The sequence below is a fragment of the Cnephaeus nilssonii genome, assembly GCF_951640355.1.
Source record: "Cnephaeus nilssonii genome assembly, chromosome: 7".
Classification (NCBI taxonomy): Eukaryota; Metazoa; Chordata; class Mammalia; order Chiroptera; family Vespertilionidae; genus Cnephaeus; species Cnephaeus nilssonii.
Genome location: NC_137078.1, coordinates 90,758,894 through 90,786,139, shown reverse-complemented (window position 1 = coordinate 90,786,139; position 27,246 = coordinate 90,758,894). Strand labels below are relative to the sequence as shown.

The 27,246-nt window shown below is 51.7% G+C and overlaps 2 protein-coding genes across 7 annotated transcripts in view; both read right to left on the bottom strand.

Moving 5' to 3' along the window:
* RAP1GAP (RAP1 GTPase activating protein) overlaps positions 1-11,576 on the bottom strand; it is a 67,485-nt gene extending 55,909 nt beyond the window's left edge. Inside the window, exon 1 of the mRNA XM_079776727.1 lies at positions 11,541-11,576. The gene's annotated coding sequence lies outside the window, so the exon portion shown is untranslated. The remainder of the gene's footprint in view (positions 1-11,540) is intronic.
* A 5,111-nt stretch (positions 11,577-16,687) lies between these two features.
* USP48 (ubiquitin specific peptidase 48) overlaps positions 16,688-27,246 on the bottom strand; it is a 62,403-nt gene continuing 51,844 nt past the window's right edge. For 5 of the 6 annotated variants that reach the window (XM_079776733.1, XM_079776734.1, XM_079776731.1 and 2 more), the window contains 5 exons: positions 25,405-25,560; positions 21,182-21,307; positions 19,703-19,751; positions 18,507-18,533; positions 16,688-17,233 (listed from right to left, as the gene is read on the bottom strand). In XM_079776733.1, the coding sequence (XP_079632859.1) occupies positions 17,211-17,233; positions 18,507-18,533; positions 19,703-19,751; positions 21,182-21,307; positions 25,405-25,560 (381 nt within the window). In that variant the 3' untranslated portion in view covers positions 16,688-17,210. Of the gene's footprint in view, positions 17,234-17,316; positions 18,534-19,702; positions 19,752-21,181; positions 21,308-25,404; positions 25,561-27,246 lie in introns of those variants that run through there. The other variant, XM_079776730.1, reaches the window with a different exon arrangement.

Genomic DNA, 27,246 nt, shown 5'->3' with positions numbered 1-27,246 from the left:
ATCAGCTCCCTGGTCTCCTCAGCATAGCAGGCCCTCCATAAATATTCAATGAATGAATGACGTCCTAGGTTGGCCATGAACAAGGAGAAAGATAACATCAACTCTATTCCTGTCATATTACATATGCATGGGTTGGCATGGGTTTAGAGTCAGATGAACATGTGTCTGAATCTTTGCCTCTGTCACTTCCTGGTTTGTGACTCTGGGACATTTTCATAACCTCTCAAAGCCTCAGTGTCTTCATCTGTAAAAGGGGTGGCAATAATAAGAATAGTACTTGTTGTTCTTAGGACTCAGTGTAATGTGCTCAGCCCTGGCAACTCTAAACAGGGACTGTCTTGACTCCTGCTGCTGGGCACGTGCTGGCACAGCCATGCGTTCAGTCAGGAGACCCGGGTCCTAGGCCCAGCTCTGCCACTGGCTCACCGTGGGCAGGTCCCTACCCCTCTGGCCCCAGTTTCCTTCTCTGTATAATGAGGGCCCTCCAGGGTGCCTTCTAAGTCTGATTTTCTGGGGCAGCCTGGTCCCCATGGGTTTAGGGGGGGGGGGGCTGATCCCTCCCTGTTCCCCTGCTGACCTCTCAGGACCAGCCCCCTGCCCCGCCCCCAATGCAGGATGTAGTCCTGAGCCACACCTGGTGGGCTCTGGGCCTCAGGGGCCCAAGATGGTGGGATGAGCTCAGGGGAAAGAGGGATCTGGGTTTGGAGCCCAGGACCAAAGCCAGGTGTGTGCCCGAGACCCGTCTCCTTGCCTCTAAGCCTTGGTTTCCTTGGTCACAAAGCAGGGAGGGGCATACAAACTACCACAAGAGCTCTGCCAACCCCAAGGGCTCTGGCACGCACAGAGGCAACCCAGATGTGAAAGCCCTTTGTGCATTGCCACCATCGAGCGTAATCAGGATAATTATTATCTGTAAAACGAGGGGGTTGGGCCAGCTGATCTCCGCGGGCTCCTCTCCAGCTCTGATGCTGAGGATTTCCCGGGTTCGCAGCCAGGAGTTCATGCAGACAGGGTAGCCGGGAGAAGCCAGGGTCTGTGGGATTGTTCGTCCCTGGGAACGTCTGCCAACAGATCTCCCCATTCATCCTCTTTCCCCAACCCCGTCCTGGCCTCTGGGCCCCAAGGACAGACCATAGGAAGGGAAAAGGGAGGGAGGAGGATCTGGAGGCTTAGGGCCAGGTCCTGAAAGTGTGGGGACAGCCCCAGAGTTGGAGCTGCACCCGCCCCTGCCCCCAACTGCCCCCGTTCCCTAGGGCACAGCCCACTCTTCTCTCTTGCGCACTCCCCTCCCCACCTAATTCTGTATGCAGTACACGAAGTGATTGACAGTGGGATCAGACAGCCCTTAATTCAATCTCAGCCCCAGCCACATACCAGCTGGGTGACCTTGGGCAGCTAATAAAGATTGCTCTGAGAGTTAAATGAGATAGATCCGTGAAAAGTGCTTAGCACAGGGCCCAGCATACTGTAAGCACTCAATTCATGCCCCCACCTGCGTTCCATCACCAGCCTCCCTTCTGCTCCTCCCCTGCCAGAAGCCTCCCGGAGACCCGCCGCCAGCCAGTTCTCACCTGGCAGACACGGGGCAGGCCCCAACAGTGTCGTGTGGAAGCAAGGGCAGGGGGGGGGGGGGGCAGGCCCCAGCTTTCTTTGCCCCTCTGAGGACCACTGAGGGCCATCCCTCTCTAGCCAGCCAGAGAGGTCTGGGGGTCTGCCTGGTGACTGGGACAGGTGGGGGCTCTTTCCAGTCCTGCCTCTGGGGACTTGAAGCCCCGGGGAAGGGACTGGAAGGGACCCCTTTGTGCCTGTCAAAGCTCCCATGTCTCAGGTGAGGTGGAGGCAGGTGATGAATGGGGCAAGGCTGGAGCCACCTCCTCAGAGCCTTCAACCCAGTGGCATCCACAGCCTGCGGCCCGGGCTGGCCCGAGGGCCTGCAGCAGTCTGCCAGGGTGGATGGCCTCTCCGGGGACCTCCGAGGTTAGGAAAAGCCTTTCCCATCGTCCGCCGGGGCCTTGTCCGGGCAGCCCCTCAAAGGTCAATGACACGCCCCACTTAGAAGAACGGAAGAACCAGGGTGGTTCTGACGGAGCTTGCAAGCAGAGGAGTTCCCAAGGTCACCCTCCGTCGGCCACCTCCATCCCACCTCGAAGACCCCAACTCAGAGGAGCGGGGCCTTGGAGAGGGCTGTCCTCTGAGCTGGGTGGGATGTCATTCTTGCACAGACTCAGGGCGGAGAACTCAGGAGCAGAGCAGAAGGCTGCCCCCCCACACACACACACTCCCTCCAACAGCCTGGCTGAGGCAGGCATGTGGCTCCTGTGGTCTTGAGAAGGTCACGGCCTCTCTGGTGTCTAAGGAGTCTGTCCTCACCTGCTGTCCCCCCCCCCCCCAATCCCAGCAGCCCCAATTTCTCAGAGGAGCCTGGGGAATACATCATTATAAGAAACAGCATGAGTCCCCCGGGGACATGACCCTCCTGAGGCTCATCTAACACGGTCACCAGCTCGGTCTCCTTAGTGTCACACGGCAACGGCGGAAACTGTAAACACCCATTGCACAGACGAAAGGGAGGCTGGAAGAGGCGGGTGACTTGGCCAAGATCACGCAGCCAGGGGGTGGGGTCAGGGGAGGAACCCAAGTCTCCTGATTTCCAGCACAGATGACAGCCCCCTCCTGCCCTGATGGGTTGGTGCGAGGCGGTCTCACCTGCCCCTGGATGGAACGTGCTGGAGGCTTCCTTGGGAAAAGGAGGCCCAGGGAAACGGCCACACGGACCCAGCAGGGACAGGGCAGAGAACGGTGCTGGCTAGTCCCTCATTCCTGGCTGGTGCGCCTGGCCACGCACCCAAGGCCTGCCCACAGGCGGCTCAGCCAATCCCTCCGTCGGTTCCGCCACTGGCTTCCAGGAAAATGCAAACTTCTTAGCCTGGCATCCAAGGTCCTAATAAATTGTCCCAGCTCAACCCTACACATACCTTCCACTGAAGCAAAACCAGTGTCCTGGCCGCCACGGTGCAGCAGTCACGACCCAGAAACACCTCAGCTCCGTTCACTACGGAACCTACCATGCCACTCGGAGCCATCATTACCATTTACTGACCACCTACTATGTGCCAGACACTGACTCCTCAGGGGGAACACTACCCGTCTCACATGATGATAGCAAGGCCAACTGCCCTGTAAATGTGACATTATGGAAAAGCTGCCCACTACCCCCAAAAAACTGAAGAAAAGGCTTATTTTTTTTTTCTGGCTGTAATAAAATACTTGAAGGTTTTTTAAAATATTTTTTCTCCACATTATTCTGGTGTTTGCTTTTCCTCTGTGCTCTCATATTTTCTCTCTGTTTTTCACAGCGGCTTCCAGCCATCATGTCTGATCTGCACAAACAGCACTCCCAGGTGGGCAGGGAGTATTGTTACCCCTTCCTATGGAGAAGGGAATGAGGCACAGAGAGAGCAAGTGACTTGTCCAAAGTCACACAGCAGAGACCGGACTTGGATTCCTGACAAGCCCCAGCCCATATCCTCTTAGTCCACAAGTGCCCAGGAGGAGGTGGGCATGGCCCTGGGTACTTACCTACATTAGTCTTCTTAACCCTGGAAGCAACCCCATCAGGTGCATGAAGTGGGTGATCCCCACTTTACAGATAAAGAAACAGAGGCACGCCCGAGCCGGTTTGGCTCACTGGATCAGTGGATAGAGCGTCGGCCTGCGAACTGAAGGGTCCCAGGTTTGATTCCGGTCAAGGGCACATGCCCGGGTTGTGGGCTCGATCCCCAGTGGGGGACTTGCAGGAGGCAGCCGATCCACCATGATTCTCTCTCATCAGGGATGTTTCTATCTCTCTCTCCCTCTTCCTTCCTCTCTGAAATCAATATATATATTTTTTCTTTTCTTTTTTTTCTTTTTTAAAGAAGCAGAGGTTCAGAGAGATGTAGTAACTTGCCCCACGTTGTGCAACTAGTCAGTGGCAACGTCAGAATTTGAACTCAGGTCTCCTTCTTCGGAAAGGAGGCCCAAGGGAAGGTGGCTCATGCCGGCAGAGGCGTTGTCTAACAGAGTGTGGTGTGGGCAGGGTGCTTCACCTCTTTGAGCCTTTCCTCCTCTTCTGAGATGTGACCACAGTAAAACCACCCTGGGCCGTGGTGGGACCAAGATGCCACACCCGGCTAATCTCTGTGTCCCTGGGACATACTACACACTCAGCGTCGCTTAGTGAGTGTGCAAGTGAGGTCCCCACCACTGTGCCCGCACACAGCATGAGCTTCAGAGGTCTGGCTCCTTCCTTCCAGTGGGGAAGGCTGGGGTCGCAGTGGGACTCCCCTGTTTTGGGATATTTCCCCACCAGCACCTTCCTGCTTCTCCCTTCGTCCTCTCTGAGTCACTGTCTGCAAGTACTAGTCTTCAGCCCTAAAAATAGAGCACATTTGGGGGCACAAAAAGACCCACAGATAAACCATACCTGCAGCCCCCTGCTCTCAGGTCCTCCCTTGAGAGCCACCCACCCCAGGAAGTCCCAGACTGGCAACCCCTGCTTGACCTAGTGTGGGCCTAGAGTTTCCAATCTGCCCACACTGCCCAACTGAGCCAAACTTCCTTTCCTCATTAGCACAGGGCTGCCACCTCCCACCTCACACTCCCCACACAGGTGGAGCTGCCTCCCAGAGCTGGAGATGGTTGCCAGAGATGGGGAATGATTTGCATGGGCCACACAGCCAGCGAGAGGCAGGGCCAGGCCTGGACCCAGAACCAGCGCTCTGGCAAGCCTAGGGTGAGTGCCCAGGTGCCAGCGGCCAAGCTCAGAGCCCCTCCCTGCTCCCCGCCGAGCACCAGTCTGCCCTGGAGGTCGTCTGAGCCCACAGGAGCCCCTCTCAGCAGCTGCTCCCCAGCGGAGCCAGAGGCCCAGCCTGCAGAGGTTCTGCCGGGAGAGGAGGTAAGCAGAGGGGAGCTCGGAGGACTCCCCTCCCTTTACACCAGCTGGCCCCTAGAAAGACTTGGCAAGGCCTCCTGGCAAAAGTGGCAAAGGAAATGAAAGGGCTGTGGGAGTCTGGGCTGAGAGTGTTCTGACTGGGGAGGGGCCTGTGCAGCAGCACCTTCAGGGGCCGCCAGGGGGAGCCTGGTGGGAGGGGCTCCTCCCGCAACCTGGCAGGTGTAGGTGTGTGTGTGTGGGGGGGGGGGGGGGGGCAGGAGGGGGAGGAGGGTCCACTAGGGGGAAACACCAGGCAGTTTCCCAGTTCTCGGAGCCAAGCTGGGTTCGCACGAGGCAGAAAAGAAGGAAGGGGGTGAGCTTTGGCTGGGGTGGCCAGAGGGGCCTGTGCCACCCTCTCCCGGGTGATGAGTTCACGTCCCACACGCAGGAAGCTGATGTCATTCACGGGTGTGCACACCCCCAGTGGCCTGGGCGTGGGTGGGTGCCTGGGCACGTCTGCCATGCTCATTTCTGAGGGCATGGGGCTTTCCTGTACGCCTGCCCGCGTGTGTATGTATCATGTGTGCGCCCTGGAGGAGATCATGGGAACAGACATCAGCGGTGGAGGGCTTTGGAGGAAGCTCCTCTTGCTGACAACCACCTCTGATCTGTGTGCACACGTCCGGATGGTGTGTTTCGTGTTTGTAATGTGCTCAGGGTCGGAGGCAGGGGTCCTGGCCTGGGCGTGCCTGTGGGTTCCTGTGTCTGGGTCTCGGATATCTGTGAGTTGAATCCTGTTTGCGTTCGCGTCTGGCTGTGCGCGGGTCTCGGTGTCTGAGCAGCATGTGAGGCTGCTCGGCGGACTCCGACAGCCAGGACAAAGGCCTCTGTAGACAGACAGGTGGCGCGGAAGACAGACCTGCCCCAGGAGTCCTCCAAGGGCTTCTAGGCTCAGCAACACGACAGCCAGGCGGGGGCGGGGGGTGGGGGGGACAGGGCCAGGTGAGAGAGAGGGCTCAGGGCTCTCTAACCCCAGGCCTGTGCAGATCCTGCTGAAGGGCTGAGGCCCACGGCAGCAGAGACCCCCAAGCCAAAGGAGACCCTCTGCATTTCAAGAGGCCCCAGGAAGAGTCCTCTTGTCCCCTCGGGGCAGCTGGGTAGATCCAGGAGAGAGAGCTCCTGAGACCCCCGCACCCCTGCTCCCCCCATGGGGCAGAGAGAAGAGGAGAGGGCTTTGCCCAAGGAGGTAGTGAGCTGGGAAGGTCCCAGGGCGGGCACACCATCTGGCTGTGGGAAGGGGTGGCAAAGCGTGCCTGGGGCTCCAAAGGGGGAGAAGGTCTGAGTTCTGGACCCTGAGGAAGGTGGAGGGGTTCTCCTCAGCCTGTGCCAGCTTCTCCACCTCCATCCAGATGCACCCCCAGACGGCACAGGGGAGCAGGCCCACTGTGGACACTCCCCCGTCAATGACCTTCCTCCACCCCGCCGCTGTAGAGGCCCACACGGATCAGGCAGAGGGCGACTGTGACCTTGGGCAGGTTATTCAGCCTCTCGGAGCCTCTGTTTCCTTATCTGTGCAATGGGGACGTGAGCCCCCGCCTTGAAACCTTGCTGTGGGTGAGGAGGTGCTCCTGCCACTGGAGGATTAACCGTTACTCTGGAATTCTTTCCCAGGCCCCGGCCCTCTAACTGCCAGGGGTCTCGGAGCAAGGCTGAGGCACGACCACCCAGAGGCTGCCCTCCCGCTATGCCGGCCTAGGCACCCTTCAGGGTACCTTTGACTGAGTTCCTCCTCATTCGCTAGAAAGCTCAGGGCTGTTCCCCATCCTCATTTCTTCCCTCAAACACCTGGATCCTCATTTCTTCCCTCAAACACCTGGGGAAGGAGGGACCCCTGTCCTGTGGCGGGTGGGCAGGGAGCCCAACCCTGCTCCGTCTGGAAGGAAAAGACGCCTCCTTGCTTCTTGTCCCCTCCTTCCTCCCTGCTCCGGCCTGACCCCGCTTCTCTCAGTGCCTCCTGCTGGCCGCGGACCGGTGAGGGAGGGCGTGAAGCCAGGAGACAGATGCCCAGGTGCCCTGCCCCAGGCCTGTGTATGACCCCAAGGAACTTGGGGGTCACGCACAGGTCAGGGTCTGAGGACCACGGAGGGCGCTAGTTGTGTGTGTGTGTGTGTGTGTGTGTGTGTGTGTGTGTGTGTGTGTCTCCCCAGCCCAGGCGCCCCACGACTGGCACCAGGGCGCCTGCGGGGCGCGGGGACCGCCCTGTGGGTTCCCACCGAGTCCTCAGATCCTGCGGAGCCGGAGCCGGGGGAGCGACGCGGGGACGCCCCGCTGCGTGATGCGCGAGTCCTGCCGGGCGGCGGGGCAGGGGCAGGAGGCGGGGGGACGCGCTCCGTCCTGAGGACGCAAGGGCATCGCCAGCCTCTCAGCTCGGGGGCGCTGGCCCGGGGGGCCCCCGCTTCCCTCTGGGCGCCCGTGCGCCTCATCCTGGGTGGTGTTAGCCCCCTGCCCCGGGGACCAGGGAACGCGCCCATTTCTGCCCTCTCCTCGCTCCCTTCTCGGAGCCCGAGGCGCCCCTCGCAGGGGGGAGCGGGAGGTGCCCCCACCCCCGCCGGCGGGTGGGACCCGAGCCCCCCACGGCGGCCTGGCCCCACCCCGTAGGCGGGGGGCTCGCCGGCTCAGCCCGGGCCTGGCCCCTCACTCCCCGCCGGCAGCCGCGCCGAGAACAGCCCGCACCCTCCGGCCCACCCCCGGGCCGCGTCCCCGCCGCCCCCGCAGCCCTCCGCGCCTCCCTCCCCAGGGCGGCGCCCGGGCGGGGCGCACTCACCGCGGGCCGGGGCCGGGGTCCTGCGCTCGGGATGCGGCGCCCGCGGCGGCCGCTGCAGCTCTGCTGGGACGCGGCTCCGCGTTCGCCGCCGCCGCCGCCGCCGCAGTTCGGGGAGGGGGGCGTCACGTGACCGCCGAGCGCTCCCTCCCCGCCGGCCCCCCCTCACTGCAGAGCCCAGCCCCGCGCGGGAGCGGCCCGCGCCCCCACCCCGCCGCCCGCCGCCTCGCACAACAGGTCCCCGGGCGGCGCGCTGGGCCCCTCGTACAGGTGGGGAAACTGAGAACCAGGGAGGGCGAGGACTGGCTCAAGGTTACCGGGCTGGACCGTGGCCGGGTCCCCGCAGCAGCCAGCGAGCCAGCCTGTGCTCAAGGGGAGAGAAACATCTTCTGGGCAAGTGGGGGCGACAGGAAAGGCGGGCGAGACGCCCCAGGCCCCTGGGCTCCGGGTAGAGGCGCGGGGCGAGCTGGGCGAGCTGGGCGAGGGGGCTTGGTGACGCCCCAGCAGGTTAGCTGCTCGGACATCCTCCCTGGACTGGCAGCTCGCTCCCCACTCCCACCTAACCGGAAGGCGAAAGGTGGGACAAGAGCTGAAAACCCAGGCAGGAAGGGGTCCCAGAGGTCACCTTAGTCTGACCTCGGAGGCCCACAGAGGGGAAGAGACGTGACCACGGTCACGTGCAAGTGAGCAGCAGCAGCAGCCAAGCTGACACTGTGGCTCCTGGGCCCCACTCCCCACCTCTCTCTGTCTCCACGGGCGCCCCTCCGAGGGGCAACCCTAGGTGAATCAAGGAAGCAGGCTATGTGTCTGCAAGGCCAGAGCTGTGGGGGACAGTGGGCGAGGGCATGCTTGGTGGCCCCAGATCATGCCTGAGTCAGAACATTGTTAGAGGGGACCTTGGAGACCCCTGAATCTCACTCCCTCGTTCTAATAACAGGGGAAACTGAGGTCAAAAGGGGATAGAGACAAACCTCCATTTCATCAACCATTTATAATTCGTATGTCAAGCAGACAGGACCCTCCAAGGTCAGCCAATCCATAGGCCCCCTTCACAGGTAGGACTTAGGGGGGACTCAAGTCTTCATTTATTTACGTGTGTATTGAGCACCTGCTGTGTACTTAACAAATGACAGTCAGTCCCACCTCCCCCTCTATTTCCCCAGCCACAGGGACTGCATTTCATTAAGAAAAAGATCTGGGCCTTCAGCAACCCTGGCATCAGCCTCTGGAAGATCTGAGACACGCAGGGCTGCGTGCTCAGTCCCACCGCAGCTGTTTCTCTCCAAGAATCTCACCCCCACCAAGAGATTAGAATTAAGAGGGAGTAACAGGACCTGTCTCATCCTCATCCCACCCTCCAGCAAATGGGAAAAGGCAGAAGGGACGTGGAACTGGGCCCTTATTTTCTAGTCCCTCTCTGTCAAGTTCCCCCTCCTCAAGCTCTCCCAAGCCATGGATGAGAGAGAAGGCCCAGCCCAGGGCCTCTCATACTTCTAGGAGTGGCGCGATCCCAATGCAAGTCCGGATTCAGGGGGCCTGGGGCCTGAGTTCCGGCATTTCTAATAAAGCCGTGCAGTGTTGCTGGTGCCATGGGGCCACAGACACTGTGAGTCGCGCTGGTGGAACAAGGTTAAGTTCAGGGCAGGAGGCAGAGGGCTGCTCTAAGGACTCCTGGAGCATCACCTGCAAACCACCCCCACCCCTGGAGGCCCTTTGATTTCCTGCCTGGCATGTGACCTGGGCCTGGGTCCCGGACCCTTCTCAGCAAGCACCATGGCTACAGAGCTGGTCCGGAGTAGTAATAAGAGGGAAAAGAAGTTGAACCAGCATGGCCAAGGCACTGCTGAAGATGGTGCGAAGGCATTTCCCCGTGTAGCAATCGCCCCAGCCAGGTATGTCCCGCAGGCACTGGTTCTGGAAGATGCTTGGTGAAAACAGATCCTGTTGGGGAAGGGCCCGCTGGAAGCCTACAGACTGGGGCTGGACTCACACAGCTCCGGAAGGGCATATGAATTCCAGGGTCCTCTGAAGCGTATCTCCATATCCTTTGGCTTTTTTTTTTTTTTGTACGCCTGGCCAGATGGATCCTTAATTCTGGTCACAACCCCAGTGCCTCTTCCTGCTTCTCTAAGGACTTCCCCAAGGAGCCCTCCCCGCCTCCATGCTGAGACTCCCACTTCTGGCCAGGAAGGCGATGCTGGAGGTACCGCTGCAGACTCCGAGCAGAGACGAAGGCACCCCACCTGAGCTGGAGCAAGGGGCAGACAGAGGCCGTGGGGATGTGGAAATGCACTCCCTCAGGAGCTGCAGCTGTGACCTTTCATGGTTTGGACCCGGCAGACTCCAAGATCCCCAAGGGCCTGAGGTCCTGTTGGCACCGGGGGACTAGGGACTAGACGTGTCCAACCCTGGCTGAGCAGGCCAACGAGCAAAAGCTCTTCTGTGCCAGGCCTCTCTGTTTCTTCTTTATAATCAAGGAGCTTTTCAATTACAGCATTTTCCTCTTTCCAGAAAACCTCAGTGCAAGAGCCTTCTAATCTCCAGCCGGTCCTGGGGTGGGGGCAGCATTCTGAGACTGTCAGGGCCCCTGGGGAGAAGGCAACATGTGCTGTGCTGGAGGGGGCTGGGCACAGAGCCTGGCATGGCGCCTGGGTATGGCAGGGAAGGCTGGACAAAGGCCCCGCCGCTTTGCTTTCTCTGCCCTATTTCCATCCAAACCACTCAGGGCTGACCAGTCACGCATGGCTGCCTCCTGGCACAAGCCTTTTCTTTTTCACTTAATACCAGTACACTGCGACCTAGCCACGACCCCTGCTCTCCCAAGTACTCGAAATGAAAGCTGGCTTCAGAATAGCTGACATCCAAGAAGACTGGAGAGTGGAAATGTGGATGGCACAATAAACTCGGAATAATGCACGATGGAGTCCTACGACGGGAAGGGCGCCTCTTGGAAATAACTATCCCCTCGATGCCCACCCCTCCCTGGCTGGATCACAGGGGAGAAAGGTGGGGCTAGAGACTGCCCAGCAGGAAAAGCAAGGGGAGAAAACGCAAGAGCGGTGGGTCCCCAAGGTGTGTTGTCTGTGCAGCAGTAAGATCGAGGAGGGGCTGGTGAAGGGGAGGGGGGGACTGTCTCAGGGCCGACTGGGAGAAGGCAGTGCCACTCCAGTGAGCATAAGACAGGATGAGGGGTGGGAGCTGGCACCAGGGCAGGTCCCTCAGGGAAGGACCCTGGGCCTCGTGTCTGGCTGCCCCGCTGATGCTGGAGACAGGACAGAGGATGCAACCCTGGGGGGCCCACTCTTGGGGAAGTCTGGATCATGAATGTGAACACAGCTAGAAATCCCCTCTCTGAGGGTGGGAAAGATAAGCCCCAAAGTGGGGCCAGCTCTGGTTGTACCGAAGGAAGAGAAGCTCTCTCCCGGAGGAGGCCTTGCTGTCACAGAAAAGGAGTGTCTAGTGGACCCTGGAGGGATCACTCATTTTCTTTGCTGAGAACATGTCACGTGGCTCACGGTGGGATGTGGTGAGGAAGACGGCTGAGCCCCTGCCCTCGGGCACACGAACAGTCTCATAATTAGGTTGATTCATTTCTGGGATCAGAGTGGTTTTAGGGGCAGACAGAAGATCCAGGCCAGCCCTAACTCTGGCTCCCAGAAAGACACAAAAATAAACAGTTCACTCTAGTTCCAGAATTCTAAGCGGTCTAGCACAGCTTGGAGCCCCTCACCCCGAGTCAGTGCCTGCGGCAGCTGGGAGAAGATGCAGCGAAAAGGCCAGACATAAGCCAACACAGAAACGACTCACGGGCTGATGAAGAGAAGTCCCCAGAGGCCGTCCAGTTGGGCGATTTCCCAAATGCACTCCCTGGAGCTTCAAGGGCGTGGGCGGGTGTGGGAGGGGAGCTGAGGAGCTGAGGGCCCACTGTCTCCTTCCACCTAGTTCATGTTTGACAACTTCCACACATCCAGCTTCCTTTTAGAGAACACTGCGGCCCAAAGGGAAACACACTTGTCCGGGATCGTAAAGAGCGGGTAGCCGTTTAGTGTTCCCTAGGTTACAAACACAAATACAGCAGAGAACTGAGGGGAGGCGGGGGGGGGGGGGGGGGGGGGGAGGGGGCAGGGGAGCCAAGATACGAGTGTGCAAAGGCCAGTGTGCCGGCTGGCAACCACTCCACCCTGGACAGAAAGCCCAGGCCTTCTGTCTCCCCTGGGGCGTGTCCCCACTTCCTGTGGCCCAGGCCCGGCCTGCTGGCAGCACTAACAGATCTGGGATTCCAGCTGCCATTCCAGCTGCTGTTATAAGGCCGGCTCCCTTCCTGACGGAGAGCAGTTCCGCTCCAAAGGGCCTAGCCTCCCTGGTCTTAGCCAAGTCCTGGAAAGCAGGGCGCTTTTTTCTTTCAGCATGTTGGGGCAAAACAATGCCCTCTATTTGAGATCAACACGGTAGTTATGTTGGACAGGCTGCTAGGATGGACTTCACAGAGGATTCAGAGCCTCATGGATGAGAAAGTGTGAAACTGTATGAGAGCCCACCTGCCACCTGCGCTTGTGGGATGGCGGCCACTCGACAACAGGACCCCCTTCGTCGGAGATCATGGTCTTGCTTCTCCTGGGACATAAGGAAGGCTCGGTCCAGTAATGAGCGCGTGCAGGTCCCAAATCAAAGAGCAGACCAATGTCAGCCAGAAGAGATCATACCCTCCTTGACAAGTCACAGGATGAACTCTGCAACCTCCTCCTTCCTAAAATTTGATGAGGCTCAGGAATCTCATCACATGAAGAAATATCACCAACTTGTCCAAAACATGTTATTTAAAAAAGTGATAAGTCCTGGCCGGGTGGCTCAGTTCGTTAGAGCATCATCCTGATACACCAAGGCTATGGGTTCGATCCCCATTCAGGGCACATACAGGAATCAACCAATGAATGTATAAAAATGTCAGTGTTGCCCTAGCCGGTTTGGCTCAGTGGATAGAGCGTCAGCCTGCACACTGAAGGGTCCCAGGTTCGATTCCGGTCAGGGGCACATACCTAGGTTGCGGGCTCGACCCCCAATCAGGGGGCATGCAGGAGGCAGCCTATCCATGATTCTCTCATCATTGATGTTTCCCTCTCTCCCTTCCTCTCTGAAATCAATAAAAGTATATATTTTTTAAAAAGTCAACGTTTCTCTCCCTCCCCCCACCTCTAAATTCAATTATTTTTAAAAAATTTAAGTGACGTGATATGGTTAGCAGTATACTGTATTAATTTGATTTTTAAAAAACCTGGTTCTCTGGTTTATTTGTTGGGGGAAGCACAAGAAATACCTGTTCTGTGTACTGTAGCCAGGAACATTATTCATGTCTCAACAGGTAAAGAAGAATGACAAGCACGATGCTCGGGCCACGGAAGTAGCCTGAGCTCTGGCCAGTCTCCGGCACCGCTTGTGCTGCCTGGTGCCTGCGCGCCCCACGGCACCTGTTCCTGATGTTCTTGGCAAAACAGGGGAAGCCGCCCCTCTGGGAAAGGACCTGCCCATCACAGACATAAATCTCCAAAGCCCTTTCTAAATGTGTCCCGAGTATCTTTCAAAATGACCCCGCAGATAAAGAACCAAGGAGGCCTGTGTTTGACCATTAGCTTCGTGTTCCTTACGGGACAAGAGGAAACATTTATGTCACAGGACAATCAGACACCTTTCCAGGCATTTTAGCTCCCAAGGGCCACCAGGGCAGGGGTTACAGGTAGCTTGGCTTTATTCTTTTTTGAAGACTTGCAGAGGACTCCAAAGCATTTTCTCACAAAAGTAAGAATCTAATTACAAAGAGTAACACAAAGTACTTTACCCCAACAATATTACTGCTTAGCTTCAGTGTGGAGGGCAAACAAGGCAGCAAATATTGCCTTGTTCTACGCGCTAAGAAAACTAAGACAAAGCAAATGAACTTTTCTTAGTCATAAGGTAAATGGTGAAATTATCTGGAACACAGGCGACCCAACTTCTCAAACTTGCCCACGCATGTATGTGGTACCTGGAACAGCTCGCAGGCTCCTGAGCCCAATGAACTAAACAGTTAACACTTGAAAAAAAACCCAAAGGCTTAGGATGAGAGGAGGAGGTTGTTTTCTGTCTCCCTATAGACTTTCCCACACTCAGGACTTGGCACAAGGCTGTTCATTCAGTGAAACCCAATTTTATTTTAATGAATAAAGGATTCCAATGTTGACGATCAAATCCCCAGTTAATATTAGTGTCCATAAAATAAGGTTTTGGAGGTGGTAAACTCCCAGTCTCAAGGATCCGATATGCAGCAGGTGATAAAACCTGTGCCTTGTGGGAAGAGGTGCTCACAGGTGTGTGGGGTGAGAACCTAACATCGAAAACACTGGCTTTTCACCCGACTGCACTCTGCTCCCAGTCCCTGCAGCACTGACCAGGCTGCACATGAAGATGCCAGGGAGAGAGGATGCTCCTCCTCCCTGGTCCTGGAACAGGAAAGACAGGCTTTAATGCCCCTTTCACTCCAGCAGTCCCATCAGCGGTAAGTCATCCCTCGGGTATTTAAAACGGGTTCTTTAACCCAGCATTCGCTTTACATGTTAACCAGGGTCTGGCCACATAGACTAACCAACGGGACACTTTAAAGGAACAACAACAAAAATTCATCTGGACGATGATTCCATAGAAATAAAAGGACACTCATTTCTTTTTAATTTGGCAGAAAGATAACAGTAATTCCAAACAACAAAGTCCATGGATACACAGGAAGATACTTATTCCCTCAGGGAATGAAGATGTCCAAATGGCAACCTATATTCCAGGTATGATGTGTTGCACACCTCAGCTTGGGACTGAGGAATGGTCAACAGTGTAAGGGCGGCAGGAGGACTCCAGCGTTAGAAACCTTCTACCGAAGACTGGCCTAACGTCATTAAAAAACCCACGTGCACGTTAAAAACCCACTGGAAAGTCTCTGCACTAAAATGTGGTCACAGCCAATTGGTCTCCATCTATTTGTCACTACAAAGCAAGAACTGGGCTTTAGGTTACAGCGTGGACCTGCTTTTCCCATACAAAGTGGCGAGGGTGGCACTGCCAGGGCACTGCTGTGGGTGGGAAAGCGGTCCCAGCCCAAGGCTTCCCCACTTCCAACAGCACGGAGCAGCCCGTGGGGGCAGATTCCAACTCACTGGGTCTCGGGCCCAGGTTCCTGCGTCCCTAACACAGCTTCGAGGTGCTGGGTGCCTGGCTGACACCTGAGCGGTGCTGATGGAACAAGGGAAGACCACTGCTGGGGCTCCGAGCACAGGCTCGGGGAGCACCACCTGCTCATGGGGCCCAGCTGGCTCCCAGCCCTGGGAGTGCCATTGAAGGAGTTATTAAAGTGAGATTGGGTTATCAGCCCGGAAGACGCGCAAAAGGCCGCTATTTCATGCCATTGCGTGAGAGCGAGACTCAAGTAACAAAATTTAAAACTACTAACAGCAGACTGGGAGAAATAGATCGGGCTTCGGGGAGCTACTGACAGGTTGATGTCAATCCGCAGGGAGAATGTGCTCTGGCAAACAGCTGCTGAACAGGCAAAAGGCAGCTGCTGCCTCCAGCCCTAGGCAAACCTCTGGGCAAGTCTTTACCTTGGGAAAGAATAAGTCACTTGGCATGTTATTACTCTTATGCGCCAGCTCCATTTGGAGCAAAATAAAAGAGCGAGATCTAAAAAGGAGGACCAGACCCGGCTGGCGTGGGCCAGTGGTTGAGCATCGACCTATAAACCAGGTCACAATTTGGATTCCCCATCGAGGCACATGCCAGGGTTGCAAGCTCGATACTCAGTGTGGGGTGTACAGGAGGCAGCTGATCAATGTTTCTCTCTCATCATTTATGTTTCTCTCATCATTTATGCTTCTCTTTCCCTCTCTGAAATCAATAAAAATATATTTTTAAAAAGATGATCAGCTATCTGTGACCTTAACTGAGTCCTTCCCTGTGCTGACCGCAGGTGGGAACTACTGGCTCCTAGGATGGCTTGAGGGTCCTGGGTGGTGCTCTCTCCCACACAGGCTCGTTAAACAAACCCAGTGTCCTCGGGGGGCAAAGACCGAAGACATTGCAAACACAGAGGGGAAACACAGGAAGCTATAATTTTGCCCCAAAGCCATGGTTATTCTGGTAAAAAGAGCTGTTCAAAAGGGATGCTGCTACCAGGGTGCCTCGCCCTCCAATGGAAACCTGCCTCCCCCTCCGTTGTTTGAGTTTCAATGTTTAAAAAAGGGGGAGCGGGAACCCCAGCACAAACCCAGAGGGAAAAGAAAATGTTAGCAAGAGAGACGCCCAAGTCTGCATCTCTGCCCCCGAGAGGTACATACACACTCAACAGAGGAAACGGCGAAACAAACTCCAGGCGTAAACTCTATTTGAAAGTCCTCCAATGTTCTTAGGAATATTGCTTCGGTTGTTTGTTGCTCATAACAATAATCCTGAATTGAATAAAATGGCCACTTTCCCCCCTTTTTAAACAAAGTGATGTAAAGATGCTTTCTGGCCATTCCGGAAGAATGTTTTCAAAAAGAGAGGTGAGATGCAAGGGATGGTGGACTGGAGAGACAGGAAGACATTTTACAAAAGCCTGTGTCGTCCACACGAACAAACTTCAGTCCACTCCGCTCTTCTGAGGAGGTCGGATTGTTCAAAAGTGCAAGGCGGGTCTGATTTTCTGCTTCTGAGTAACAGCAGAACTGGAGGAAGATGTGACCACATGTTTTAACATTCGTCGTCCTTTCCAAAAGGCTCGAAAGCAAAAAGCCTTTGAAGCCAGAAACGAGGCAGGGTCCCTTGGTCACTGCAGGCGACACGCGGGTGCCCCCTCCTGTGCCCAACACTAAGAGACAGATCGCCGGGCAGCGTGTGAGGCGGGTGTGCCGCAGCCGACGCGGAGAGGAGTCTAATCTGAAGACACTTTCCCACAATTATGGCAAGTTCTTCACTTTCATGCTTTATTGAAAGTAAAATATGAATCAAAGACAGGTACTGGTAAGCAGATAACGTCTCTAAAGAGTTACGCTTAGCTCAGAGCAGAATGTCGTCCCATTTACTGTGATACAAATTCCTATGGACCAATGCATCTGGCATGAAACTCGAGCAAGGAAATAGAACAGAATTTTACTCCCTCCCGTGACTATATAAATCTCAAATGTAAACATGATTTCCTGTTACTGCTACTAAACTGGTTTGATCTTTATTCGCCTTTCCCCCACCCCCACCCCTTAAATAGAAAACCTGAAACATTTCCTTCAAGTCTGAGGCCCTTCAGTGCAATCGGCTTTATTTGACACAAGGCATTTGGGACGGTCACTTTTGAATGGTTTTCTGCCTTTTGGAAGAGTAGGGTAATGATTCAATTCTTAAATCCAGCTTTTCTTTAATGCCCTAACATGTCAATCTCCTCTTCCCTTCTGGTCATTTCTTAGCAGTCAGGAAAGGTCCAAGAGATTAATGTCCAAGGAGACCAGTACCTGGGAAAAGAAACACGTGGAAGTATAGTTATGAACCAAACATCCCGAGTCCATGCATTCCCTTCGCCCAGAACACACCACCCCAGGGACTATCCACCTTCATCAATGAGTGCAGCAGCCCTTTGGTGCTGAAGGGCAGGGAAAAACATCAGCCACGCCCTGGCTGGTTTGGCTCAGTGGATAGAGCGTCAGCCTGCGGACCAAAGAGTCCCGGGTTCGATTCTGGTCAAGGGCACATGCCCGGGTTGCAGGCTCGATCCCCAGTAGGGAGCAGGCAGGAGGCAGCCGATCAATGATTCTCTCTCATTGATGTCTCTCTCTCTCTCTCCCGCTCCTTCCTCTCTGGAATCAATCAATGTATATATTTTTAAAAATCAGCCAACTGTAGGTTTTCAGCTAAATCCCATTTCTGTTCAAAGCCATGTGCTGTCTTCACGAAGTTAATGAGATGTGACTGACACTTTCATCTGATGGCCATTTTTCATAAAAAAAATTTTTTTTTGCTTTGCTTTGGCTGTGACATCAGGGGTTTCTTTGCCGTCGTGATGCGCAGACAACAAAGGGGCATTGGGAGGAAGGCTTTCCACGGGCCAGTGGCTTTCACTCATTTCCTTTAGCAAAGGCACCCCTGACATCTGATTCAAACCGACTCCTGGGCAAAATCACAGCCTGCCTGGACCTCTGGAGCCGGCCACAGCCAGTTAGAATGGCAACAGTAAATGCCAAAGGTCCGTATTTGGTGGATTAGTGACTAATACTGGTGTGCACACTATAGCGGCCAGGATGTAGTACAAGGCACTGTGTCTCCATCTAAAGTAATAACCCAAGACATGCCTTAACTCTAAATAGATTAATGAAACCTTTTCACTGAACCTCGTATAGTCCAGCAAATTCTTCTCCTCTAATTCTTATCAGTTGCACACAAACTGTTTTGCTCACAGATGGGACTGACAGGGTAAACTGGAAACAGGTTAAATATAAACCTCGAAATGCCACTAGCTAATTCCCCAACCTCCCCCCTCCCCCGCCAGACAAGAGAAAGCAGAATGGACATGTGCTAGTCGATACTGCAACCACACAGGCCCCATCTGAGGCCGAGTGCTGAAAAAGATAACGAAGAAGCTCGAATAAAAAATGCATTTAACTAAAATTAATTTCAGTCATGAGACTCAGATTGAATTAAATTTTAAAATCAAATTATAGCCTTCACTTTAATAGAAAATTACAGTATGACTCTGACATTCACGAACAGAACATGACAAATGTAACTTACCTTTAAACCCTTCTTCTGGCATACACACTGGGGGGGAAAAAAATCCAAATTAGAAAGACTGTCGTGACAGATAGTAAGTAACAAGATCATGTCAATGCCCAAAGATGAGGTTTAAAATAACTTTTAATGACTTCACCCATAATCATTACTTTTGAAGTTACGGGTGATAATAATCAGATGACAGTCTTCGTTTTTACATTTTGCGCGGCTCCAGGGAAGCCTGGAGACAACCCCGGGACTGACCTCGGAGCTGGCCGCCCCCCCCCCCCTCCCGTCCCCACACGCCAGAAGGAACCACTTTTGACTCTTGTAGCCATTTCTTACGTGTGCAACCTTTTCTCCCTAAATCACATGCTTCTATGGCTACCTCACTACTTTGGACAATTCCTCACGGAAGAGACCGGCTGCACCTCCTGACGGCACTGCGATCCCCAGGCTCACATCACTGCTATTTTTTAAACTTTATTAATACTGCTCGCAGTTGGACGCTTCGGGGTACTGTGGCTGCACTGCTTGTCTAGTATTTTTTCGTTTTTCTGAGTTGGTAGCTCTGCACTATTTACGTGTTTCATCTTCTCTATACCATCTCCAACTCAAGGGCACGCTCTTAAAGACCTGTGAGCCTCCGGACAGCCGTCTATCGCTTCCCCCTTCCCGAAGCCTGCATCCCGCGGCTCCTACGGCTCCTACCCGCACCGGGTGCGCCGGGAAGTAGCGGCCTCAGCCTCACCTTCTAGTTTCATTTCCTCAATGAGCGGAGACACACACTCGAACTGCCCATCTGAGGTGCCGGGAAGAGGCAGCGTGACGTGGGGGAAGCAATGGGCTGTGAGGATCTGGGGGACAGCGAGGTGTCTAACTGCTTCTTATACAGTTTTCTAACCAGTTTCCTGTTTCCAGGCTCACACCTCACTCCCACTTTCAGGGATACCTGGGCCTCCCATTCCTGTGTGCCTGATTGAATTAGCTTTGCTTCTTGGTGACCTCTTCCATCTGAAGGCTGACATTTATTTCGTTGTCCCCCCCCACCCCCCAGGTCAGCTAAATAATTACTACTCTTCTCTCTGCTTTCCATTTACAACATGTAGAACCTTTTTTTAAGGTTAATAGTATTATAGATGAAAGCTTAAATATCTATAATTCCACGTCCTTCTAACAAGTTAATCAACAAATTCCTACAATAAATTTGTCTTTACCTTGCATGACATCATCCATTGCAGCATAATCAGCAATTGGTTCATCAGCCTAGACAACAAATGAAGACAATTCAAAACATAAGGGAGAGGCAGCCAGGAGGAAGTCTGGCCCAGGAGCTGACTACTATGTGACCACAAGACACAGATCTAAACACTGTCCAGTAGAGAACTGGGTTCGAGCCACAGCCGGCAAAGTTGAGGGTTAACGAAGGGTGGCCTGCCTGTGATGGGTCTAACTCATCACCCACAAAAGTGCACACTGTATATGTGGCATGTTTTCCAGCTCCTGAAAACACCTCTAGATGTAGAGATGTTTAGATACCAAGGTTACTAAACTGATTTAATTAATGTGAATTCACATGCTGGTGGTGGCCAAGTTAGGTAGGAATAAAAAGTCAGACTGGTCCTCTAAAAATACTAATTAGGTTAAAAATCCATTTTTGTCCTGCCTCACTAACAAGAACAAAATACCCTGATCCTTTTTAGGGCAGAAGCCAACACAGAGCCCGAGCTTCTGGTGGGATTAGCTGGAAGGACAGGGGCCAATGATCAGTGGAGAATCTAATTGCCCATGGGAAGTACAAACCCGTTAATAACCGCTGTTTCTAGGATTTTTAGACAGGCCTCCTAGGACTCAACAAGTCAATAGGTTTTCACAGTAATTCCACTGAACCTACAGTTCCAAGAAAGTAGAAAGTGATCAGCAGGAGGGGTGGGTGGCAGGGTGAGGGTGTGTGTATGTGTGGGGCAGATATGGGTCTGCTCCATCGTGTCCAGGGCCTAGCTTATCTCCCCAGAACCGAGGCGCTTGGGTATGAAAAGCATCTGTGTCGCAGTTCAAACACCCTACAAACATTTTAGCATAGTTTGGATGCTTCTGGCCACATACAAACAAAAGCAGCAACTGAATGTGATGAGTAGGTACCTCCTGACACGAGAACCATTGGGCAAATAAGGCTGGTTCAATGATTCACTTTATTTGACAATTTCTCAGAAGCCCTACTATCGAAAACACCTCCTACATCCATTCTACCATAAGCTGGACAAGAATCCCATGAGGACAACGTATTTTGATGGTTGAGGCTAAGCCTCGGGTCCATGTGATTCCTAACATGACAGGCTGCTGTTTCTGAGCCAAGAGAAAATGAGCGAATGCTTTATTAGTAGAAGTATCGTTAATTCTGCTGATCCAGAAGTTAGGGAGGAGGCGCAATCTAGATACATTATTTTTAACAAAATTGTGAAAACTTCAATGATGCTATGACCTCCTCTAAGTCTCTGTGGCTCGGCCAGAGCTGGAGAACCGAGAAGCCAGCCCGAATTCATGGCAGTCACCTGTTACCACACCCTGCTGAGGACCCGGGCAGCTGTAACCACCACTGCAGCAGTTCACACGTGGGTGTGCATCATTAAAACTTCCCAGAGGAAAGAGAAGGAAAAACCCTTCTAGAATTGCTCAGGTAAGAAACCGTCACTTACCTTTAACAAAATGACAGATTCAGGAATGACTCCAAGGGTGCCGAGGGTGGCACTGTCATCAGTTAAAATCTTTCCATCAATGGAGAGATTCTGGTCAAAAGGAGCGACTGAAAATGCATGCATGATCTGAGAAAAAAAGAAAAAAGAAAGTTGGTATAAAGCAAAATGAAGAGACTTATACCCTATTTGAATAGATTCCTGAAAAGATAAAAGAACTTGAGTACAAAAGACATACTGTGTGCAGCCAGCCCACCTGCTACCTACCGACTGAGGCTATAATCCCACCACATCTGGGACCTTCCCTGGGAGGGCTGGTAGAGGAACAATTATACCCACAGATGCTTTAGTCCTGCGCCTATCACCTCTCTGCGGGTGGGGGTGGGGGATCAAAGGCGCAGAAGGGGCTGGGCTGCCGGCTCCTCTGGTCATGAGGCCTCAGCCCAAGTCCCACAGCCTTGTAATCATCAAGTCTTTAAATTAACCCGCAGGCGATTTGGACTCTTCTTCCTTCTGCTTTGATTCTTTTAGCAAGCAGCCTGGACTACACAATTCGGTCCTTGGGACACACATTCTTAGACTGAGTCCTTCGTCTAGGAACCAAAATAGGAATTCCTTAAGGGTAAAGGACCCTAGTTCTAGCCAAGTGTTAAAAATCAAATACATTCAGAAAGACTACTAGGTATAATACACATTTTCAAACTCAGAAAAAAATTTTCATTTTTATTACTTCCCGGTGTGCACTTTATCATGCTTCATAACTTAGTTACATTCTCATGGAGTGCATTCTATTACATGTATTTTTCATTACTCCTATACCCATGTTAGAGGAAAACCATCCTACCTTTCCATGTACTCCCTTGAATCTGGGAAGACAAAACGAGCCTAGCAAAGCAGCCTGAACCAACTGTGAATAACAGGGGCCAGGAGATTTCCATGCTGGGACAGCTGGGACCAGAAAAGTGGTTTTAATATCGGCACACAAACAAGTACCTCAACGGGACTTCTCAAAAGGACATCAGCCCCCGAGAAGCGAGCAGGGATTGATCAAACAGGGATGGGTGGCTACAGTGCACTGACATCATCCAAGAACGGCCTATGAAGCAACAAGCCTATTTCTGGGAAGGGAGAAGAATCGACAGGACAGTCTACCACAGCCGGCCGAGCACACAGGCCCCGGGACCTGTGAAGAAGGCAGTTACATGGAGGCGCCTGAGACCATGAATGTGGGAAATGTCACAGCTGCTTGGCTGGAGGAATGCTGGTTCAGATCCCTAAATGCTCATTGTCTTTGCACCACCCTATGGACTAACAACAAACACCCTGGGACACAAGCACGATCGGTGAGGGGCTGATGCTCAGACATTTTTTTTTAAAATATATTTTATTGATTTTTTTAACAGAGAGGAAGGGAGAGGGATAGAGAGTTAGAAACATAGATGAGAGAGAAACAACGATCAGCTGCCTCCCGCACACCCCCCACCGGGGATGTCCCCGCAACAGAGGTACATGCCCTTGACCAGAATCGAACCTGGGACCCTTCAGTCCGCAGGCCGACGCTCCATCCTCTGAGCCAAACCAGTTAGAGCCAGACTTTTATTATTTTGAGTACACAGACAAGGACATTAAAATTCACTCTAGAACTAATGAAACATTTAATAAGAAGCTACCTGACAAATACTGTGCTAAGTGCAAGAAAGATAAAAGTGACTGATGCCACCCTGGAGTTCACAGGAGGGAGAACAGCACAATGTGAAGACGGCGGCGGGAGGTGCCTGTAAGATCCAGGGGGACACGGGCGAGAACAGCCAGCTCTACAGCCGGAGGCCAAGACGGGTTTTGTAGAAGAGGTGCGATGACAAATGAACAAGTGTGTACTAATGAGGAGAAAATGATTTTAGAACAAGGGAACAGGCTCATTAAAGACATGGAGGCCTGTGGTACAATACTCATAAACCATTAAGTACTAGGAGAATGCTTGAGTAGAACTACTATAAGCCTGTTTAACAAGTAGATACAGCTTTCCTGATCTATAGAGAAATAGGGAACAATGTTTTCCTAATGGTGAGTGGCTCCCTGCTGCTTGCTTGCTTGTGTGTGTGTGTGTGTGTGTGTGTGTGTGTGTGTGTGTGTGTGTGAAATAAGGAAATGTACAAGCAATGGCTTCCACTGCCAGCCATTTAACCTGTGCCAACATTTCCTCCTTTCTAAGGCAGGCAATACCACCCACTCAAAACCTATTTTTGGAAAAATGAAATAACACAATAAAACACTGTGCATCCTTTGAGAAAGGAGATGAATAAATTATACTTAATTTACTTTATGGCATCATAGGTGGATGAATTAGTAATTCGGCAAAGCAAGTTTTTTCAGGCTTTAAAGAACTGCAAATGGGTATGTCTAGGCTAAGCCACTGACCGTTTTACAAAGCTTCTCGTCCTATTAACTTGGAATTGTAGTATTCCCTGGAGGAAAGGCTCCATCAAACACAAAAAACATGCTTTTCAACAAACCACCCACCACAAACCCCGATGCTGTCCAGGCTGCTGGGGTAAAAGGGTCGCATCCAGCTGAAGCTTTCAAAGCTACCACACTGAGCAGCGAGAAGAAATGCCATTTCGTTGCCCTTTGTCTGGACCCTGCTTGGGTCACAGCGGTGCTCGAGCAGGTGGGAGATGAGAGGAAGGATCCTGTAAAGGAACCTTCTGAGCAGAGCCCATTTCGGGACGTTCACTTGAACAGCTGCTGCCTTCTAACAACCCATTGGTGCAGGTTACACGCTCCGAGATGGAGGTGATTCTGCTGACTTTTCTGACTTATTCTTCAAAAACGGCAGTCCACAATAGAAGCAGCACAGGCTTTTCAAATGCCGCCACCACGGGGGCTCTTTGTGTACTGGAAAGGGTTTGAATGTTCGAGGTTTACCACCGACAGGCAGAAAGCCGGTGACAGAAGCAAGCTTTCTCAGATGGAAAAGGTACAATAAACAGAGGGGAGATATTGTGCCAACACGTTTATTTTCAGAGCCATGGGTTCAACCGAGGGAAATACTGTTCCCCGGACAATCTGGAGCACATAACACCCTCAAAGGAAGCCTGTACTTTTGTCTCAATTACAATGATAAATATCAGCAACAAGAAAAACGCATCACCACTGAACTATGCCACATGAAAGTAGCAAAGAGGGACATTTGGTCAGCTTTCTGGACATACAGCAGTGACTGAAGCAGACCAGGGGCCAGACTTTTTTCCCGGACATCTTGAACTTATCAGCCCCCTTTGCCTGCGTTCTGAGATACACCACTGGCATGCTCATTTACAGTGCTTCAGCATAAGCACCGAGAAATAACACTACCGTGAAGCCTTTTCATACTGCCCACATTGCATTCGTTAAATTGATCTGTAAAGCAATGCATGCTTTTAGGGGGATAGAGAGAAAATGATGTAAAACGGACCTTTAAGAAACAATATGAAAACACCACTCTGAGAAGAGAGGTGAAGGTAATTTTAAAATTCTACCCAACGGACTTATCTGACACCAAAAATATTATGATAAAAAGAATTTCTGGGGGGAGATAAGAGATCAATCAAAGGACTTGTATGCATGCATATAAGCATAACCAATGGACGCAAAACTCTGGGGGGTGAGGGCATATATGGGAGTGGGGTGGGGGGGGGGCAATGGTAAGATATGTACACATATAATACCTTAATAAAAAAAAATTGGAAAGAAAAAAAAAAAAAGAATTTCTGACTCATCCAATAAACAATTACCTAAGCAGCTGCCTTTTACACCCCCTTAAAATTTGACAGATCCTGGTAATAATCGGCTCAAATGCCCATTAAGTGGTCAAAGAACAGCATGCAGCACAATAAAGGGAGAGACCAATCATTCTGGAACAATCCCAACATGTTAACAAACTGACACTCAATTTTCTCATTGAAAAGCTACTCAGAACTTGTTCAAATTTCAGAATCCAAAAAACACTTTCATCTTCATAGAAGCTTCTTGTCTGTTCTAAAAACTTCTGGTCATTTTAAAGAGTTATTTTAATGTTGGGGCCCTGCAGGCATTACTCTGAAATCAATAAAACCTTCTCAGTGGCTTAATACATGACTAGAGATCAACCTAGAAAAAACCCGTTACACATATAAACATGGGTGGAAAGCAGGAATTTATGAAGGTCCTTTTCGTCCACAACATACTCAGTGTTATGCTGTCCTCACCTGAATTTTCAATTCTTTCAATGTCTGATTAGCAGAAACAAGAAGTGCTTTCTCGCCACGAACTTTTCTATGTCGCATACTCCGTCGAATAACTTGCTTTTGATAGGCAATATAATTTTGATGCGATATCTTTTGCCTTTTTGTTCCTCCGTTGCTCTACAATAAAGATTCAAAACAAAGAAAGCAATGAAATGATCCACAATATTACTCGTGCTCTACTTACGGGTCCCCTAAACATTGAAATTCAATGTCAGAAATAAGTCGAGGTAATCAACCAAAGAACTTGTATGCATATATGCATAACCCATGGACACAGACAGTAGGGGGGTGAAGGCCTGGGGCAGGGGTGGGAGCGGGCTAGAGGGGGTCAAGGGGTGGGGGGAGACGACATATGTAATACTTTAAACAATCATTTTTTTTTTAAAATAATCTTTTCTTCCTATATTACTTTAAAAAATAAGTAGAAACTCATTAACAGGCTCATAAAACTGATTAAAGAAAAGAATGAAATGAGATATTCTTCTAACTGCATGTAAGCTCCAAGGTTGTTTTAAGACTTTATAAAAAGGACATTTAAAAGCAAAATGATATATCTGACCTTAAATCAGAATACATGTGATATGCTGGGAAAGTTTAAGATTTTTTTTTTTTAATCCTCATTGGAGGATATTTTTATTGATTTTTAAAGAGACAGAGAGAGGAGAGAAACATTGATCGGATGCTTCTTGTATGTGCCCCTATCACCAGGGATAGAACATACAACCTAGGTATGTGCCCTGACTAGGAATTGAATCCACAACCTTTTGGTATATAGGATGACTCTCTAAATGACTGAGTCACCCGGCCAAGGCTAAGATTATTAATTGAGTTCATCATCCTAATTTATTTGTATTAAATATTTTCTTCTGTTCTTGAGAATGACATGGAAATTAAGTATAAACTGCTGAGAACTTTAAACACTTCCATGCTGGTTTAAGTATTTAGATGTGAAATGTCACAATGAACTTAAGGGCAGTTCAGAAACAAAATACAGGAATCCACATGGGCATGTAACACATCTTATACTAGTCTTAAGGAAAAAATAATAGGTAAGGACCAAATGTCATTCCACAAGACTCTTATAAATGCCTCATCAAGAGTCTAACAGAGGCCCTGGCTGGTATGGATCAGCGGTTAGATCGTCAACCAACGTAACGATGGGTCACAGGTTCAATTCCTGGCCCTGGTCAGGGCATATGTGGGAGGCAGCCAATCAATGTGTGTCACTCTCACATCAATGTTTCTCTCTCTCCTCCCCCTCCCTCCCTTCCACTCTCTCTACAAATTAATGGGAAAAATATCCTCGGGTGAGGATTAACAAAAAACAACAAAAAAGAACCTTTTCCCTGGTTTAATGAAATCTGAATGAGGTAACCACGAGGCACTGGAGTGTCAGCTGCGCACGGCAGAGCGGCTTAGGGATCATTATGGACACAGATGCCACAGAGTCATTACCATGGGAGCTCCAGAGATTTTCAAAGCGGAAGAGGATCAGGATGCACACACAGAAGAGCATTTGTTTAGGGTGATGCCCACAGGCTAGGAACTGCACGAGGCTAGGTTTAACGATTCTAACAGTCGTAAGGAAAGGTTAAGTAAACATGGGAGTTCATAAAAAGTCAAAGCTGATGAAACATTTTTCTTAATCTTGATCGACTATTGAAAGAAAAAGTAAAACTGGACCTAAATTCCACAATTAGGAAAAATATCTACAGCAATGTAAAATTTTACTTTAGAAATACAAAACACAACCAAATAACAAAGCCCTGAGCATTAAGCATGAAACATTTTTTAATGACTGGT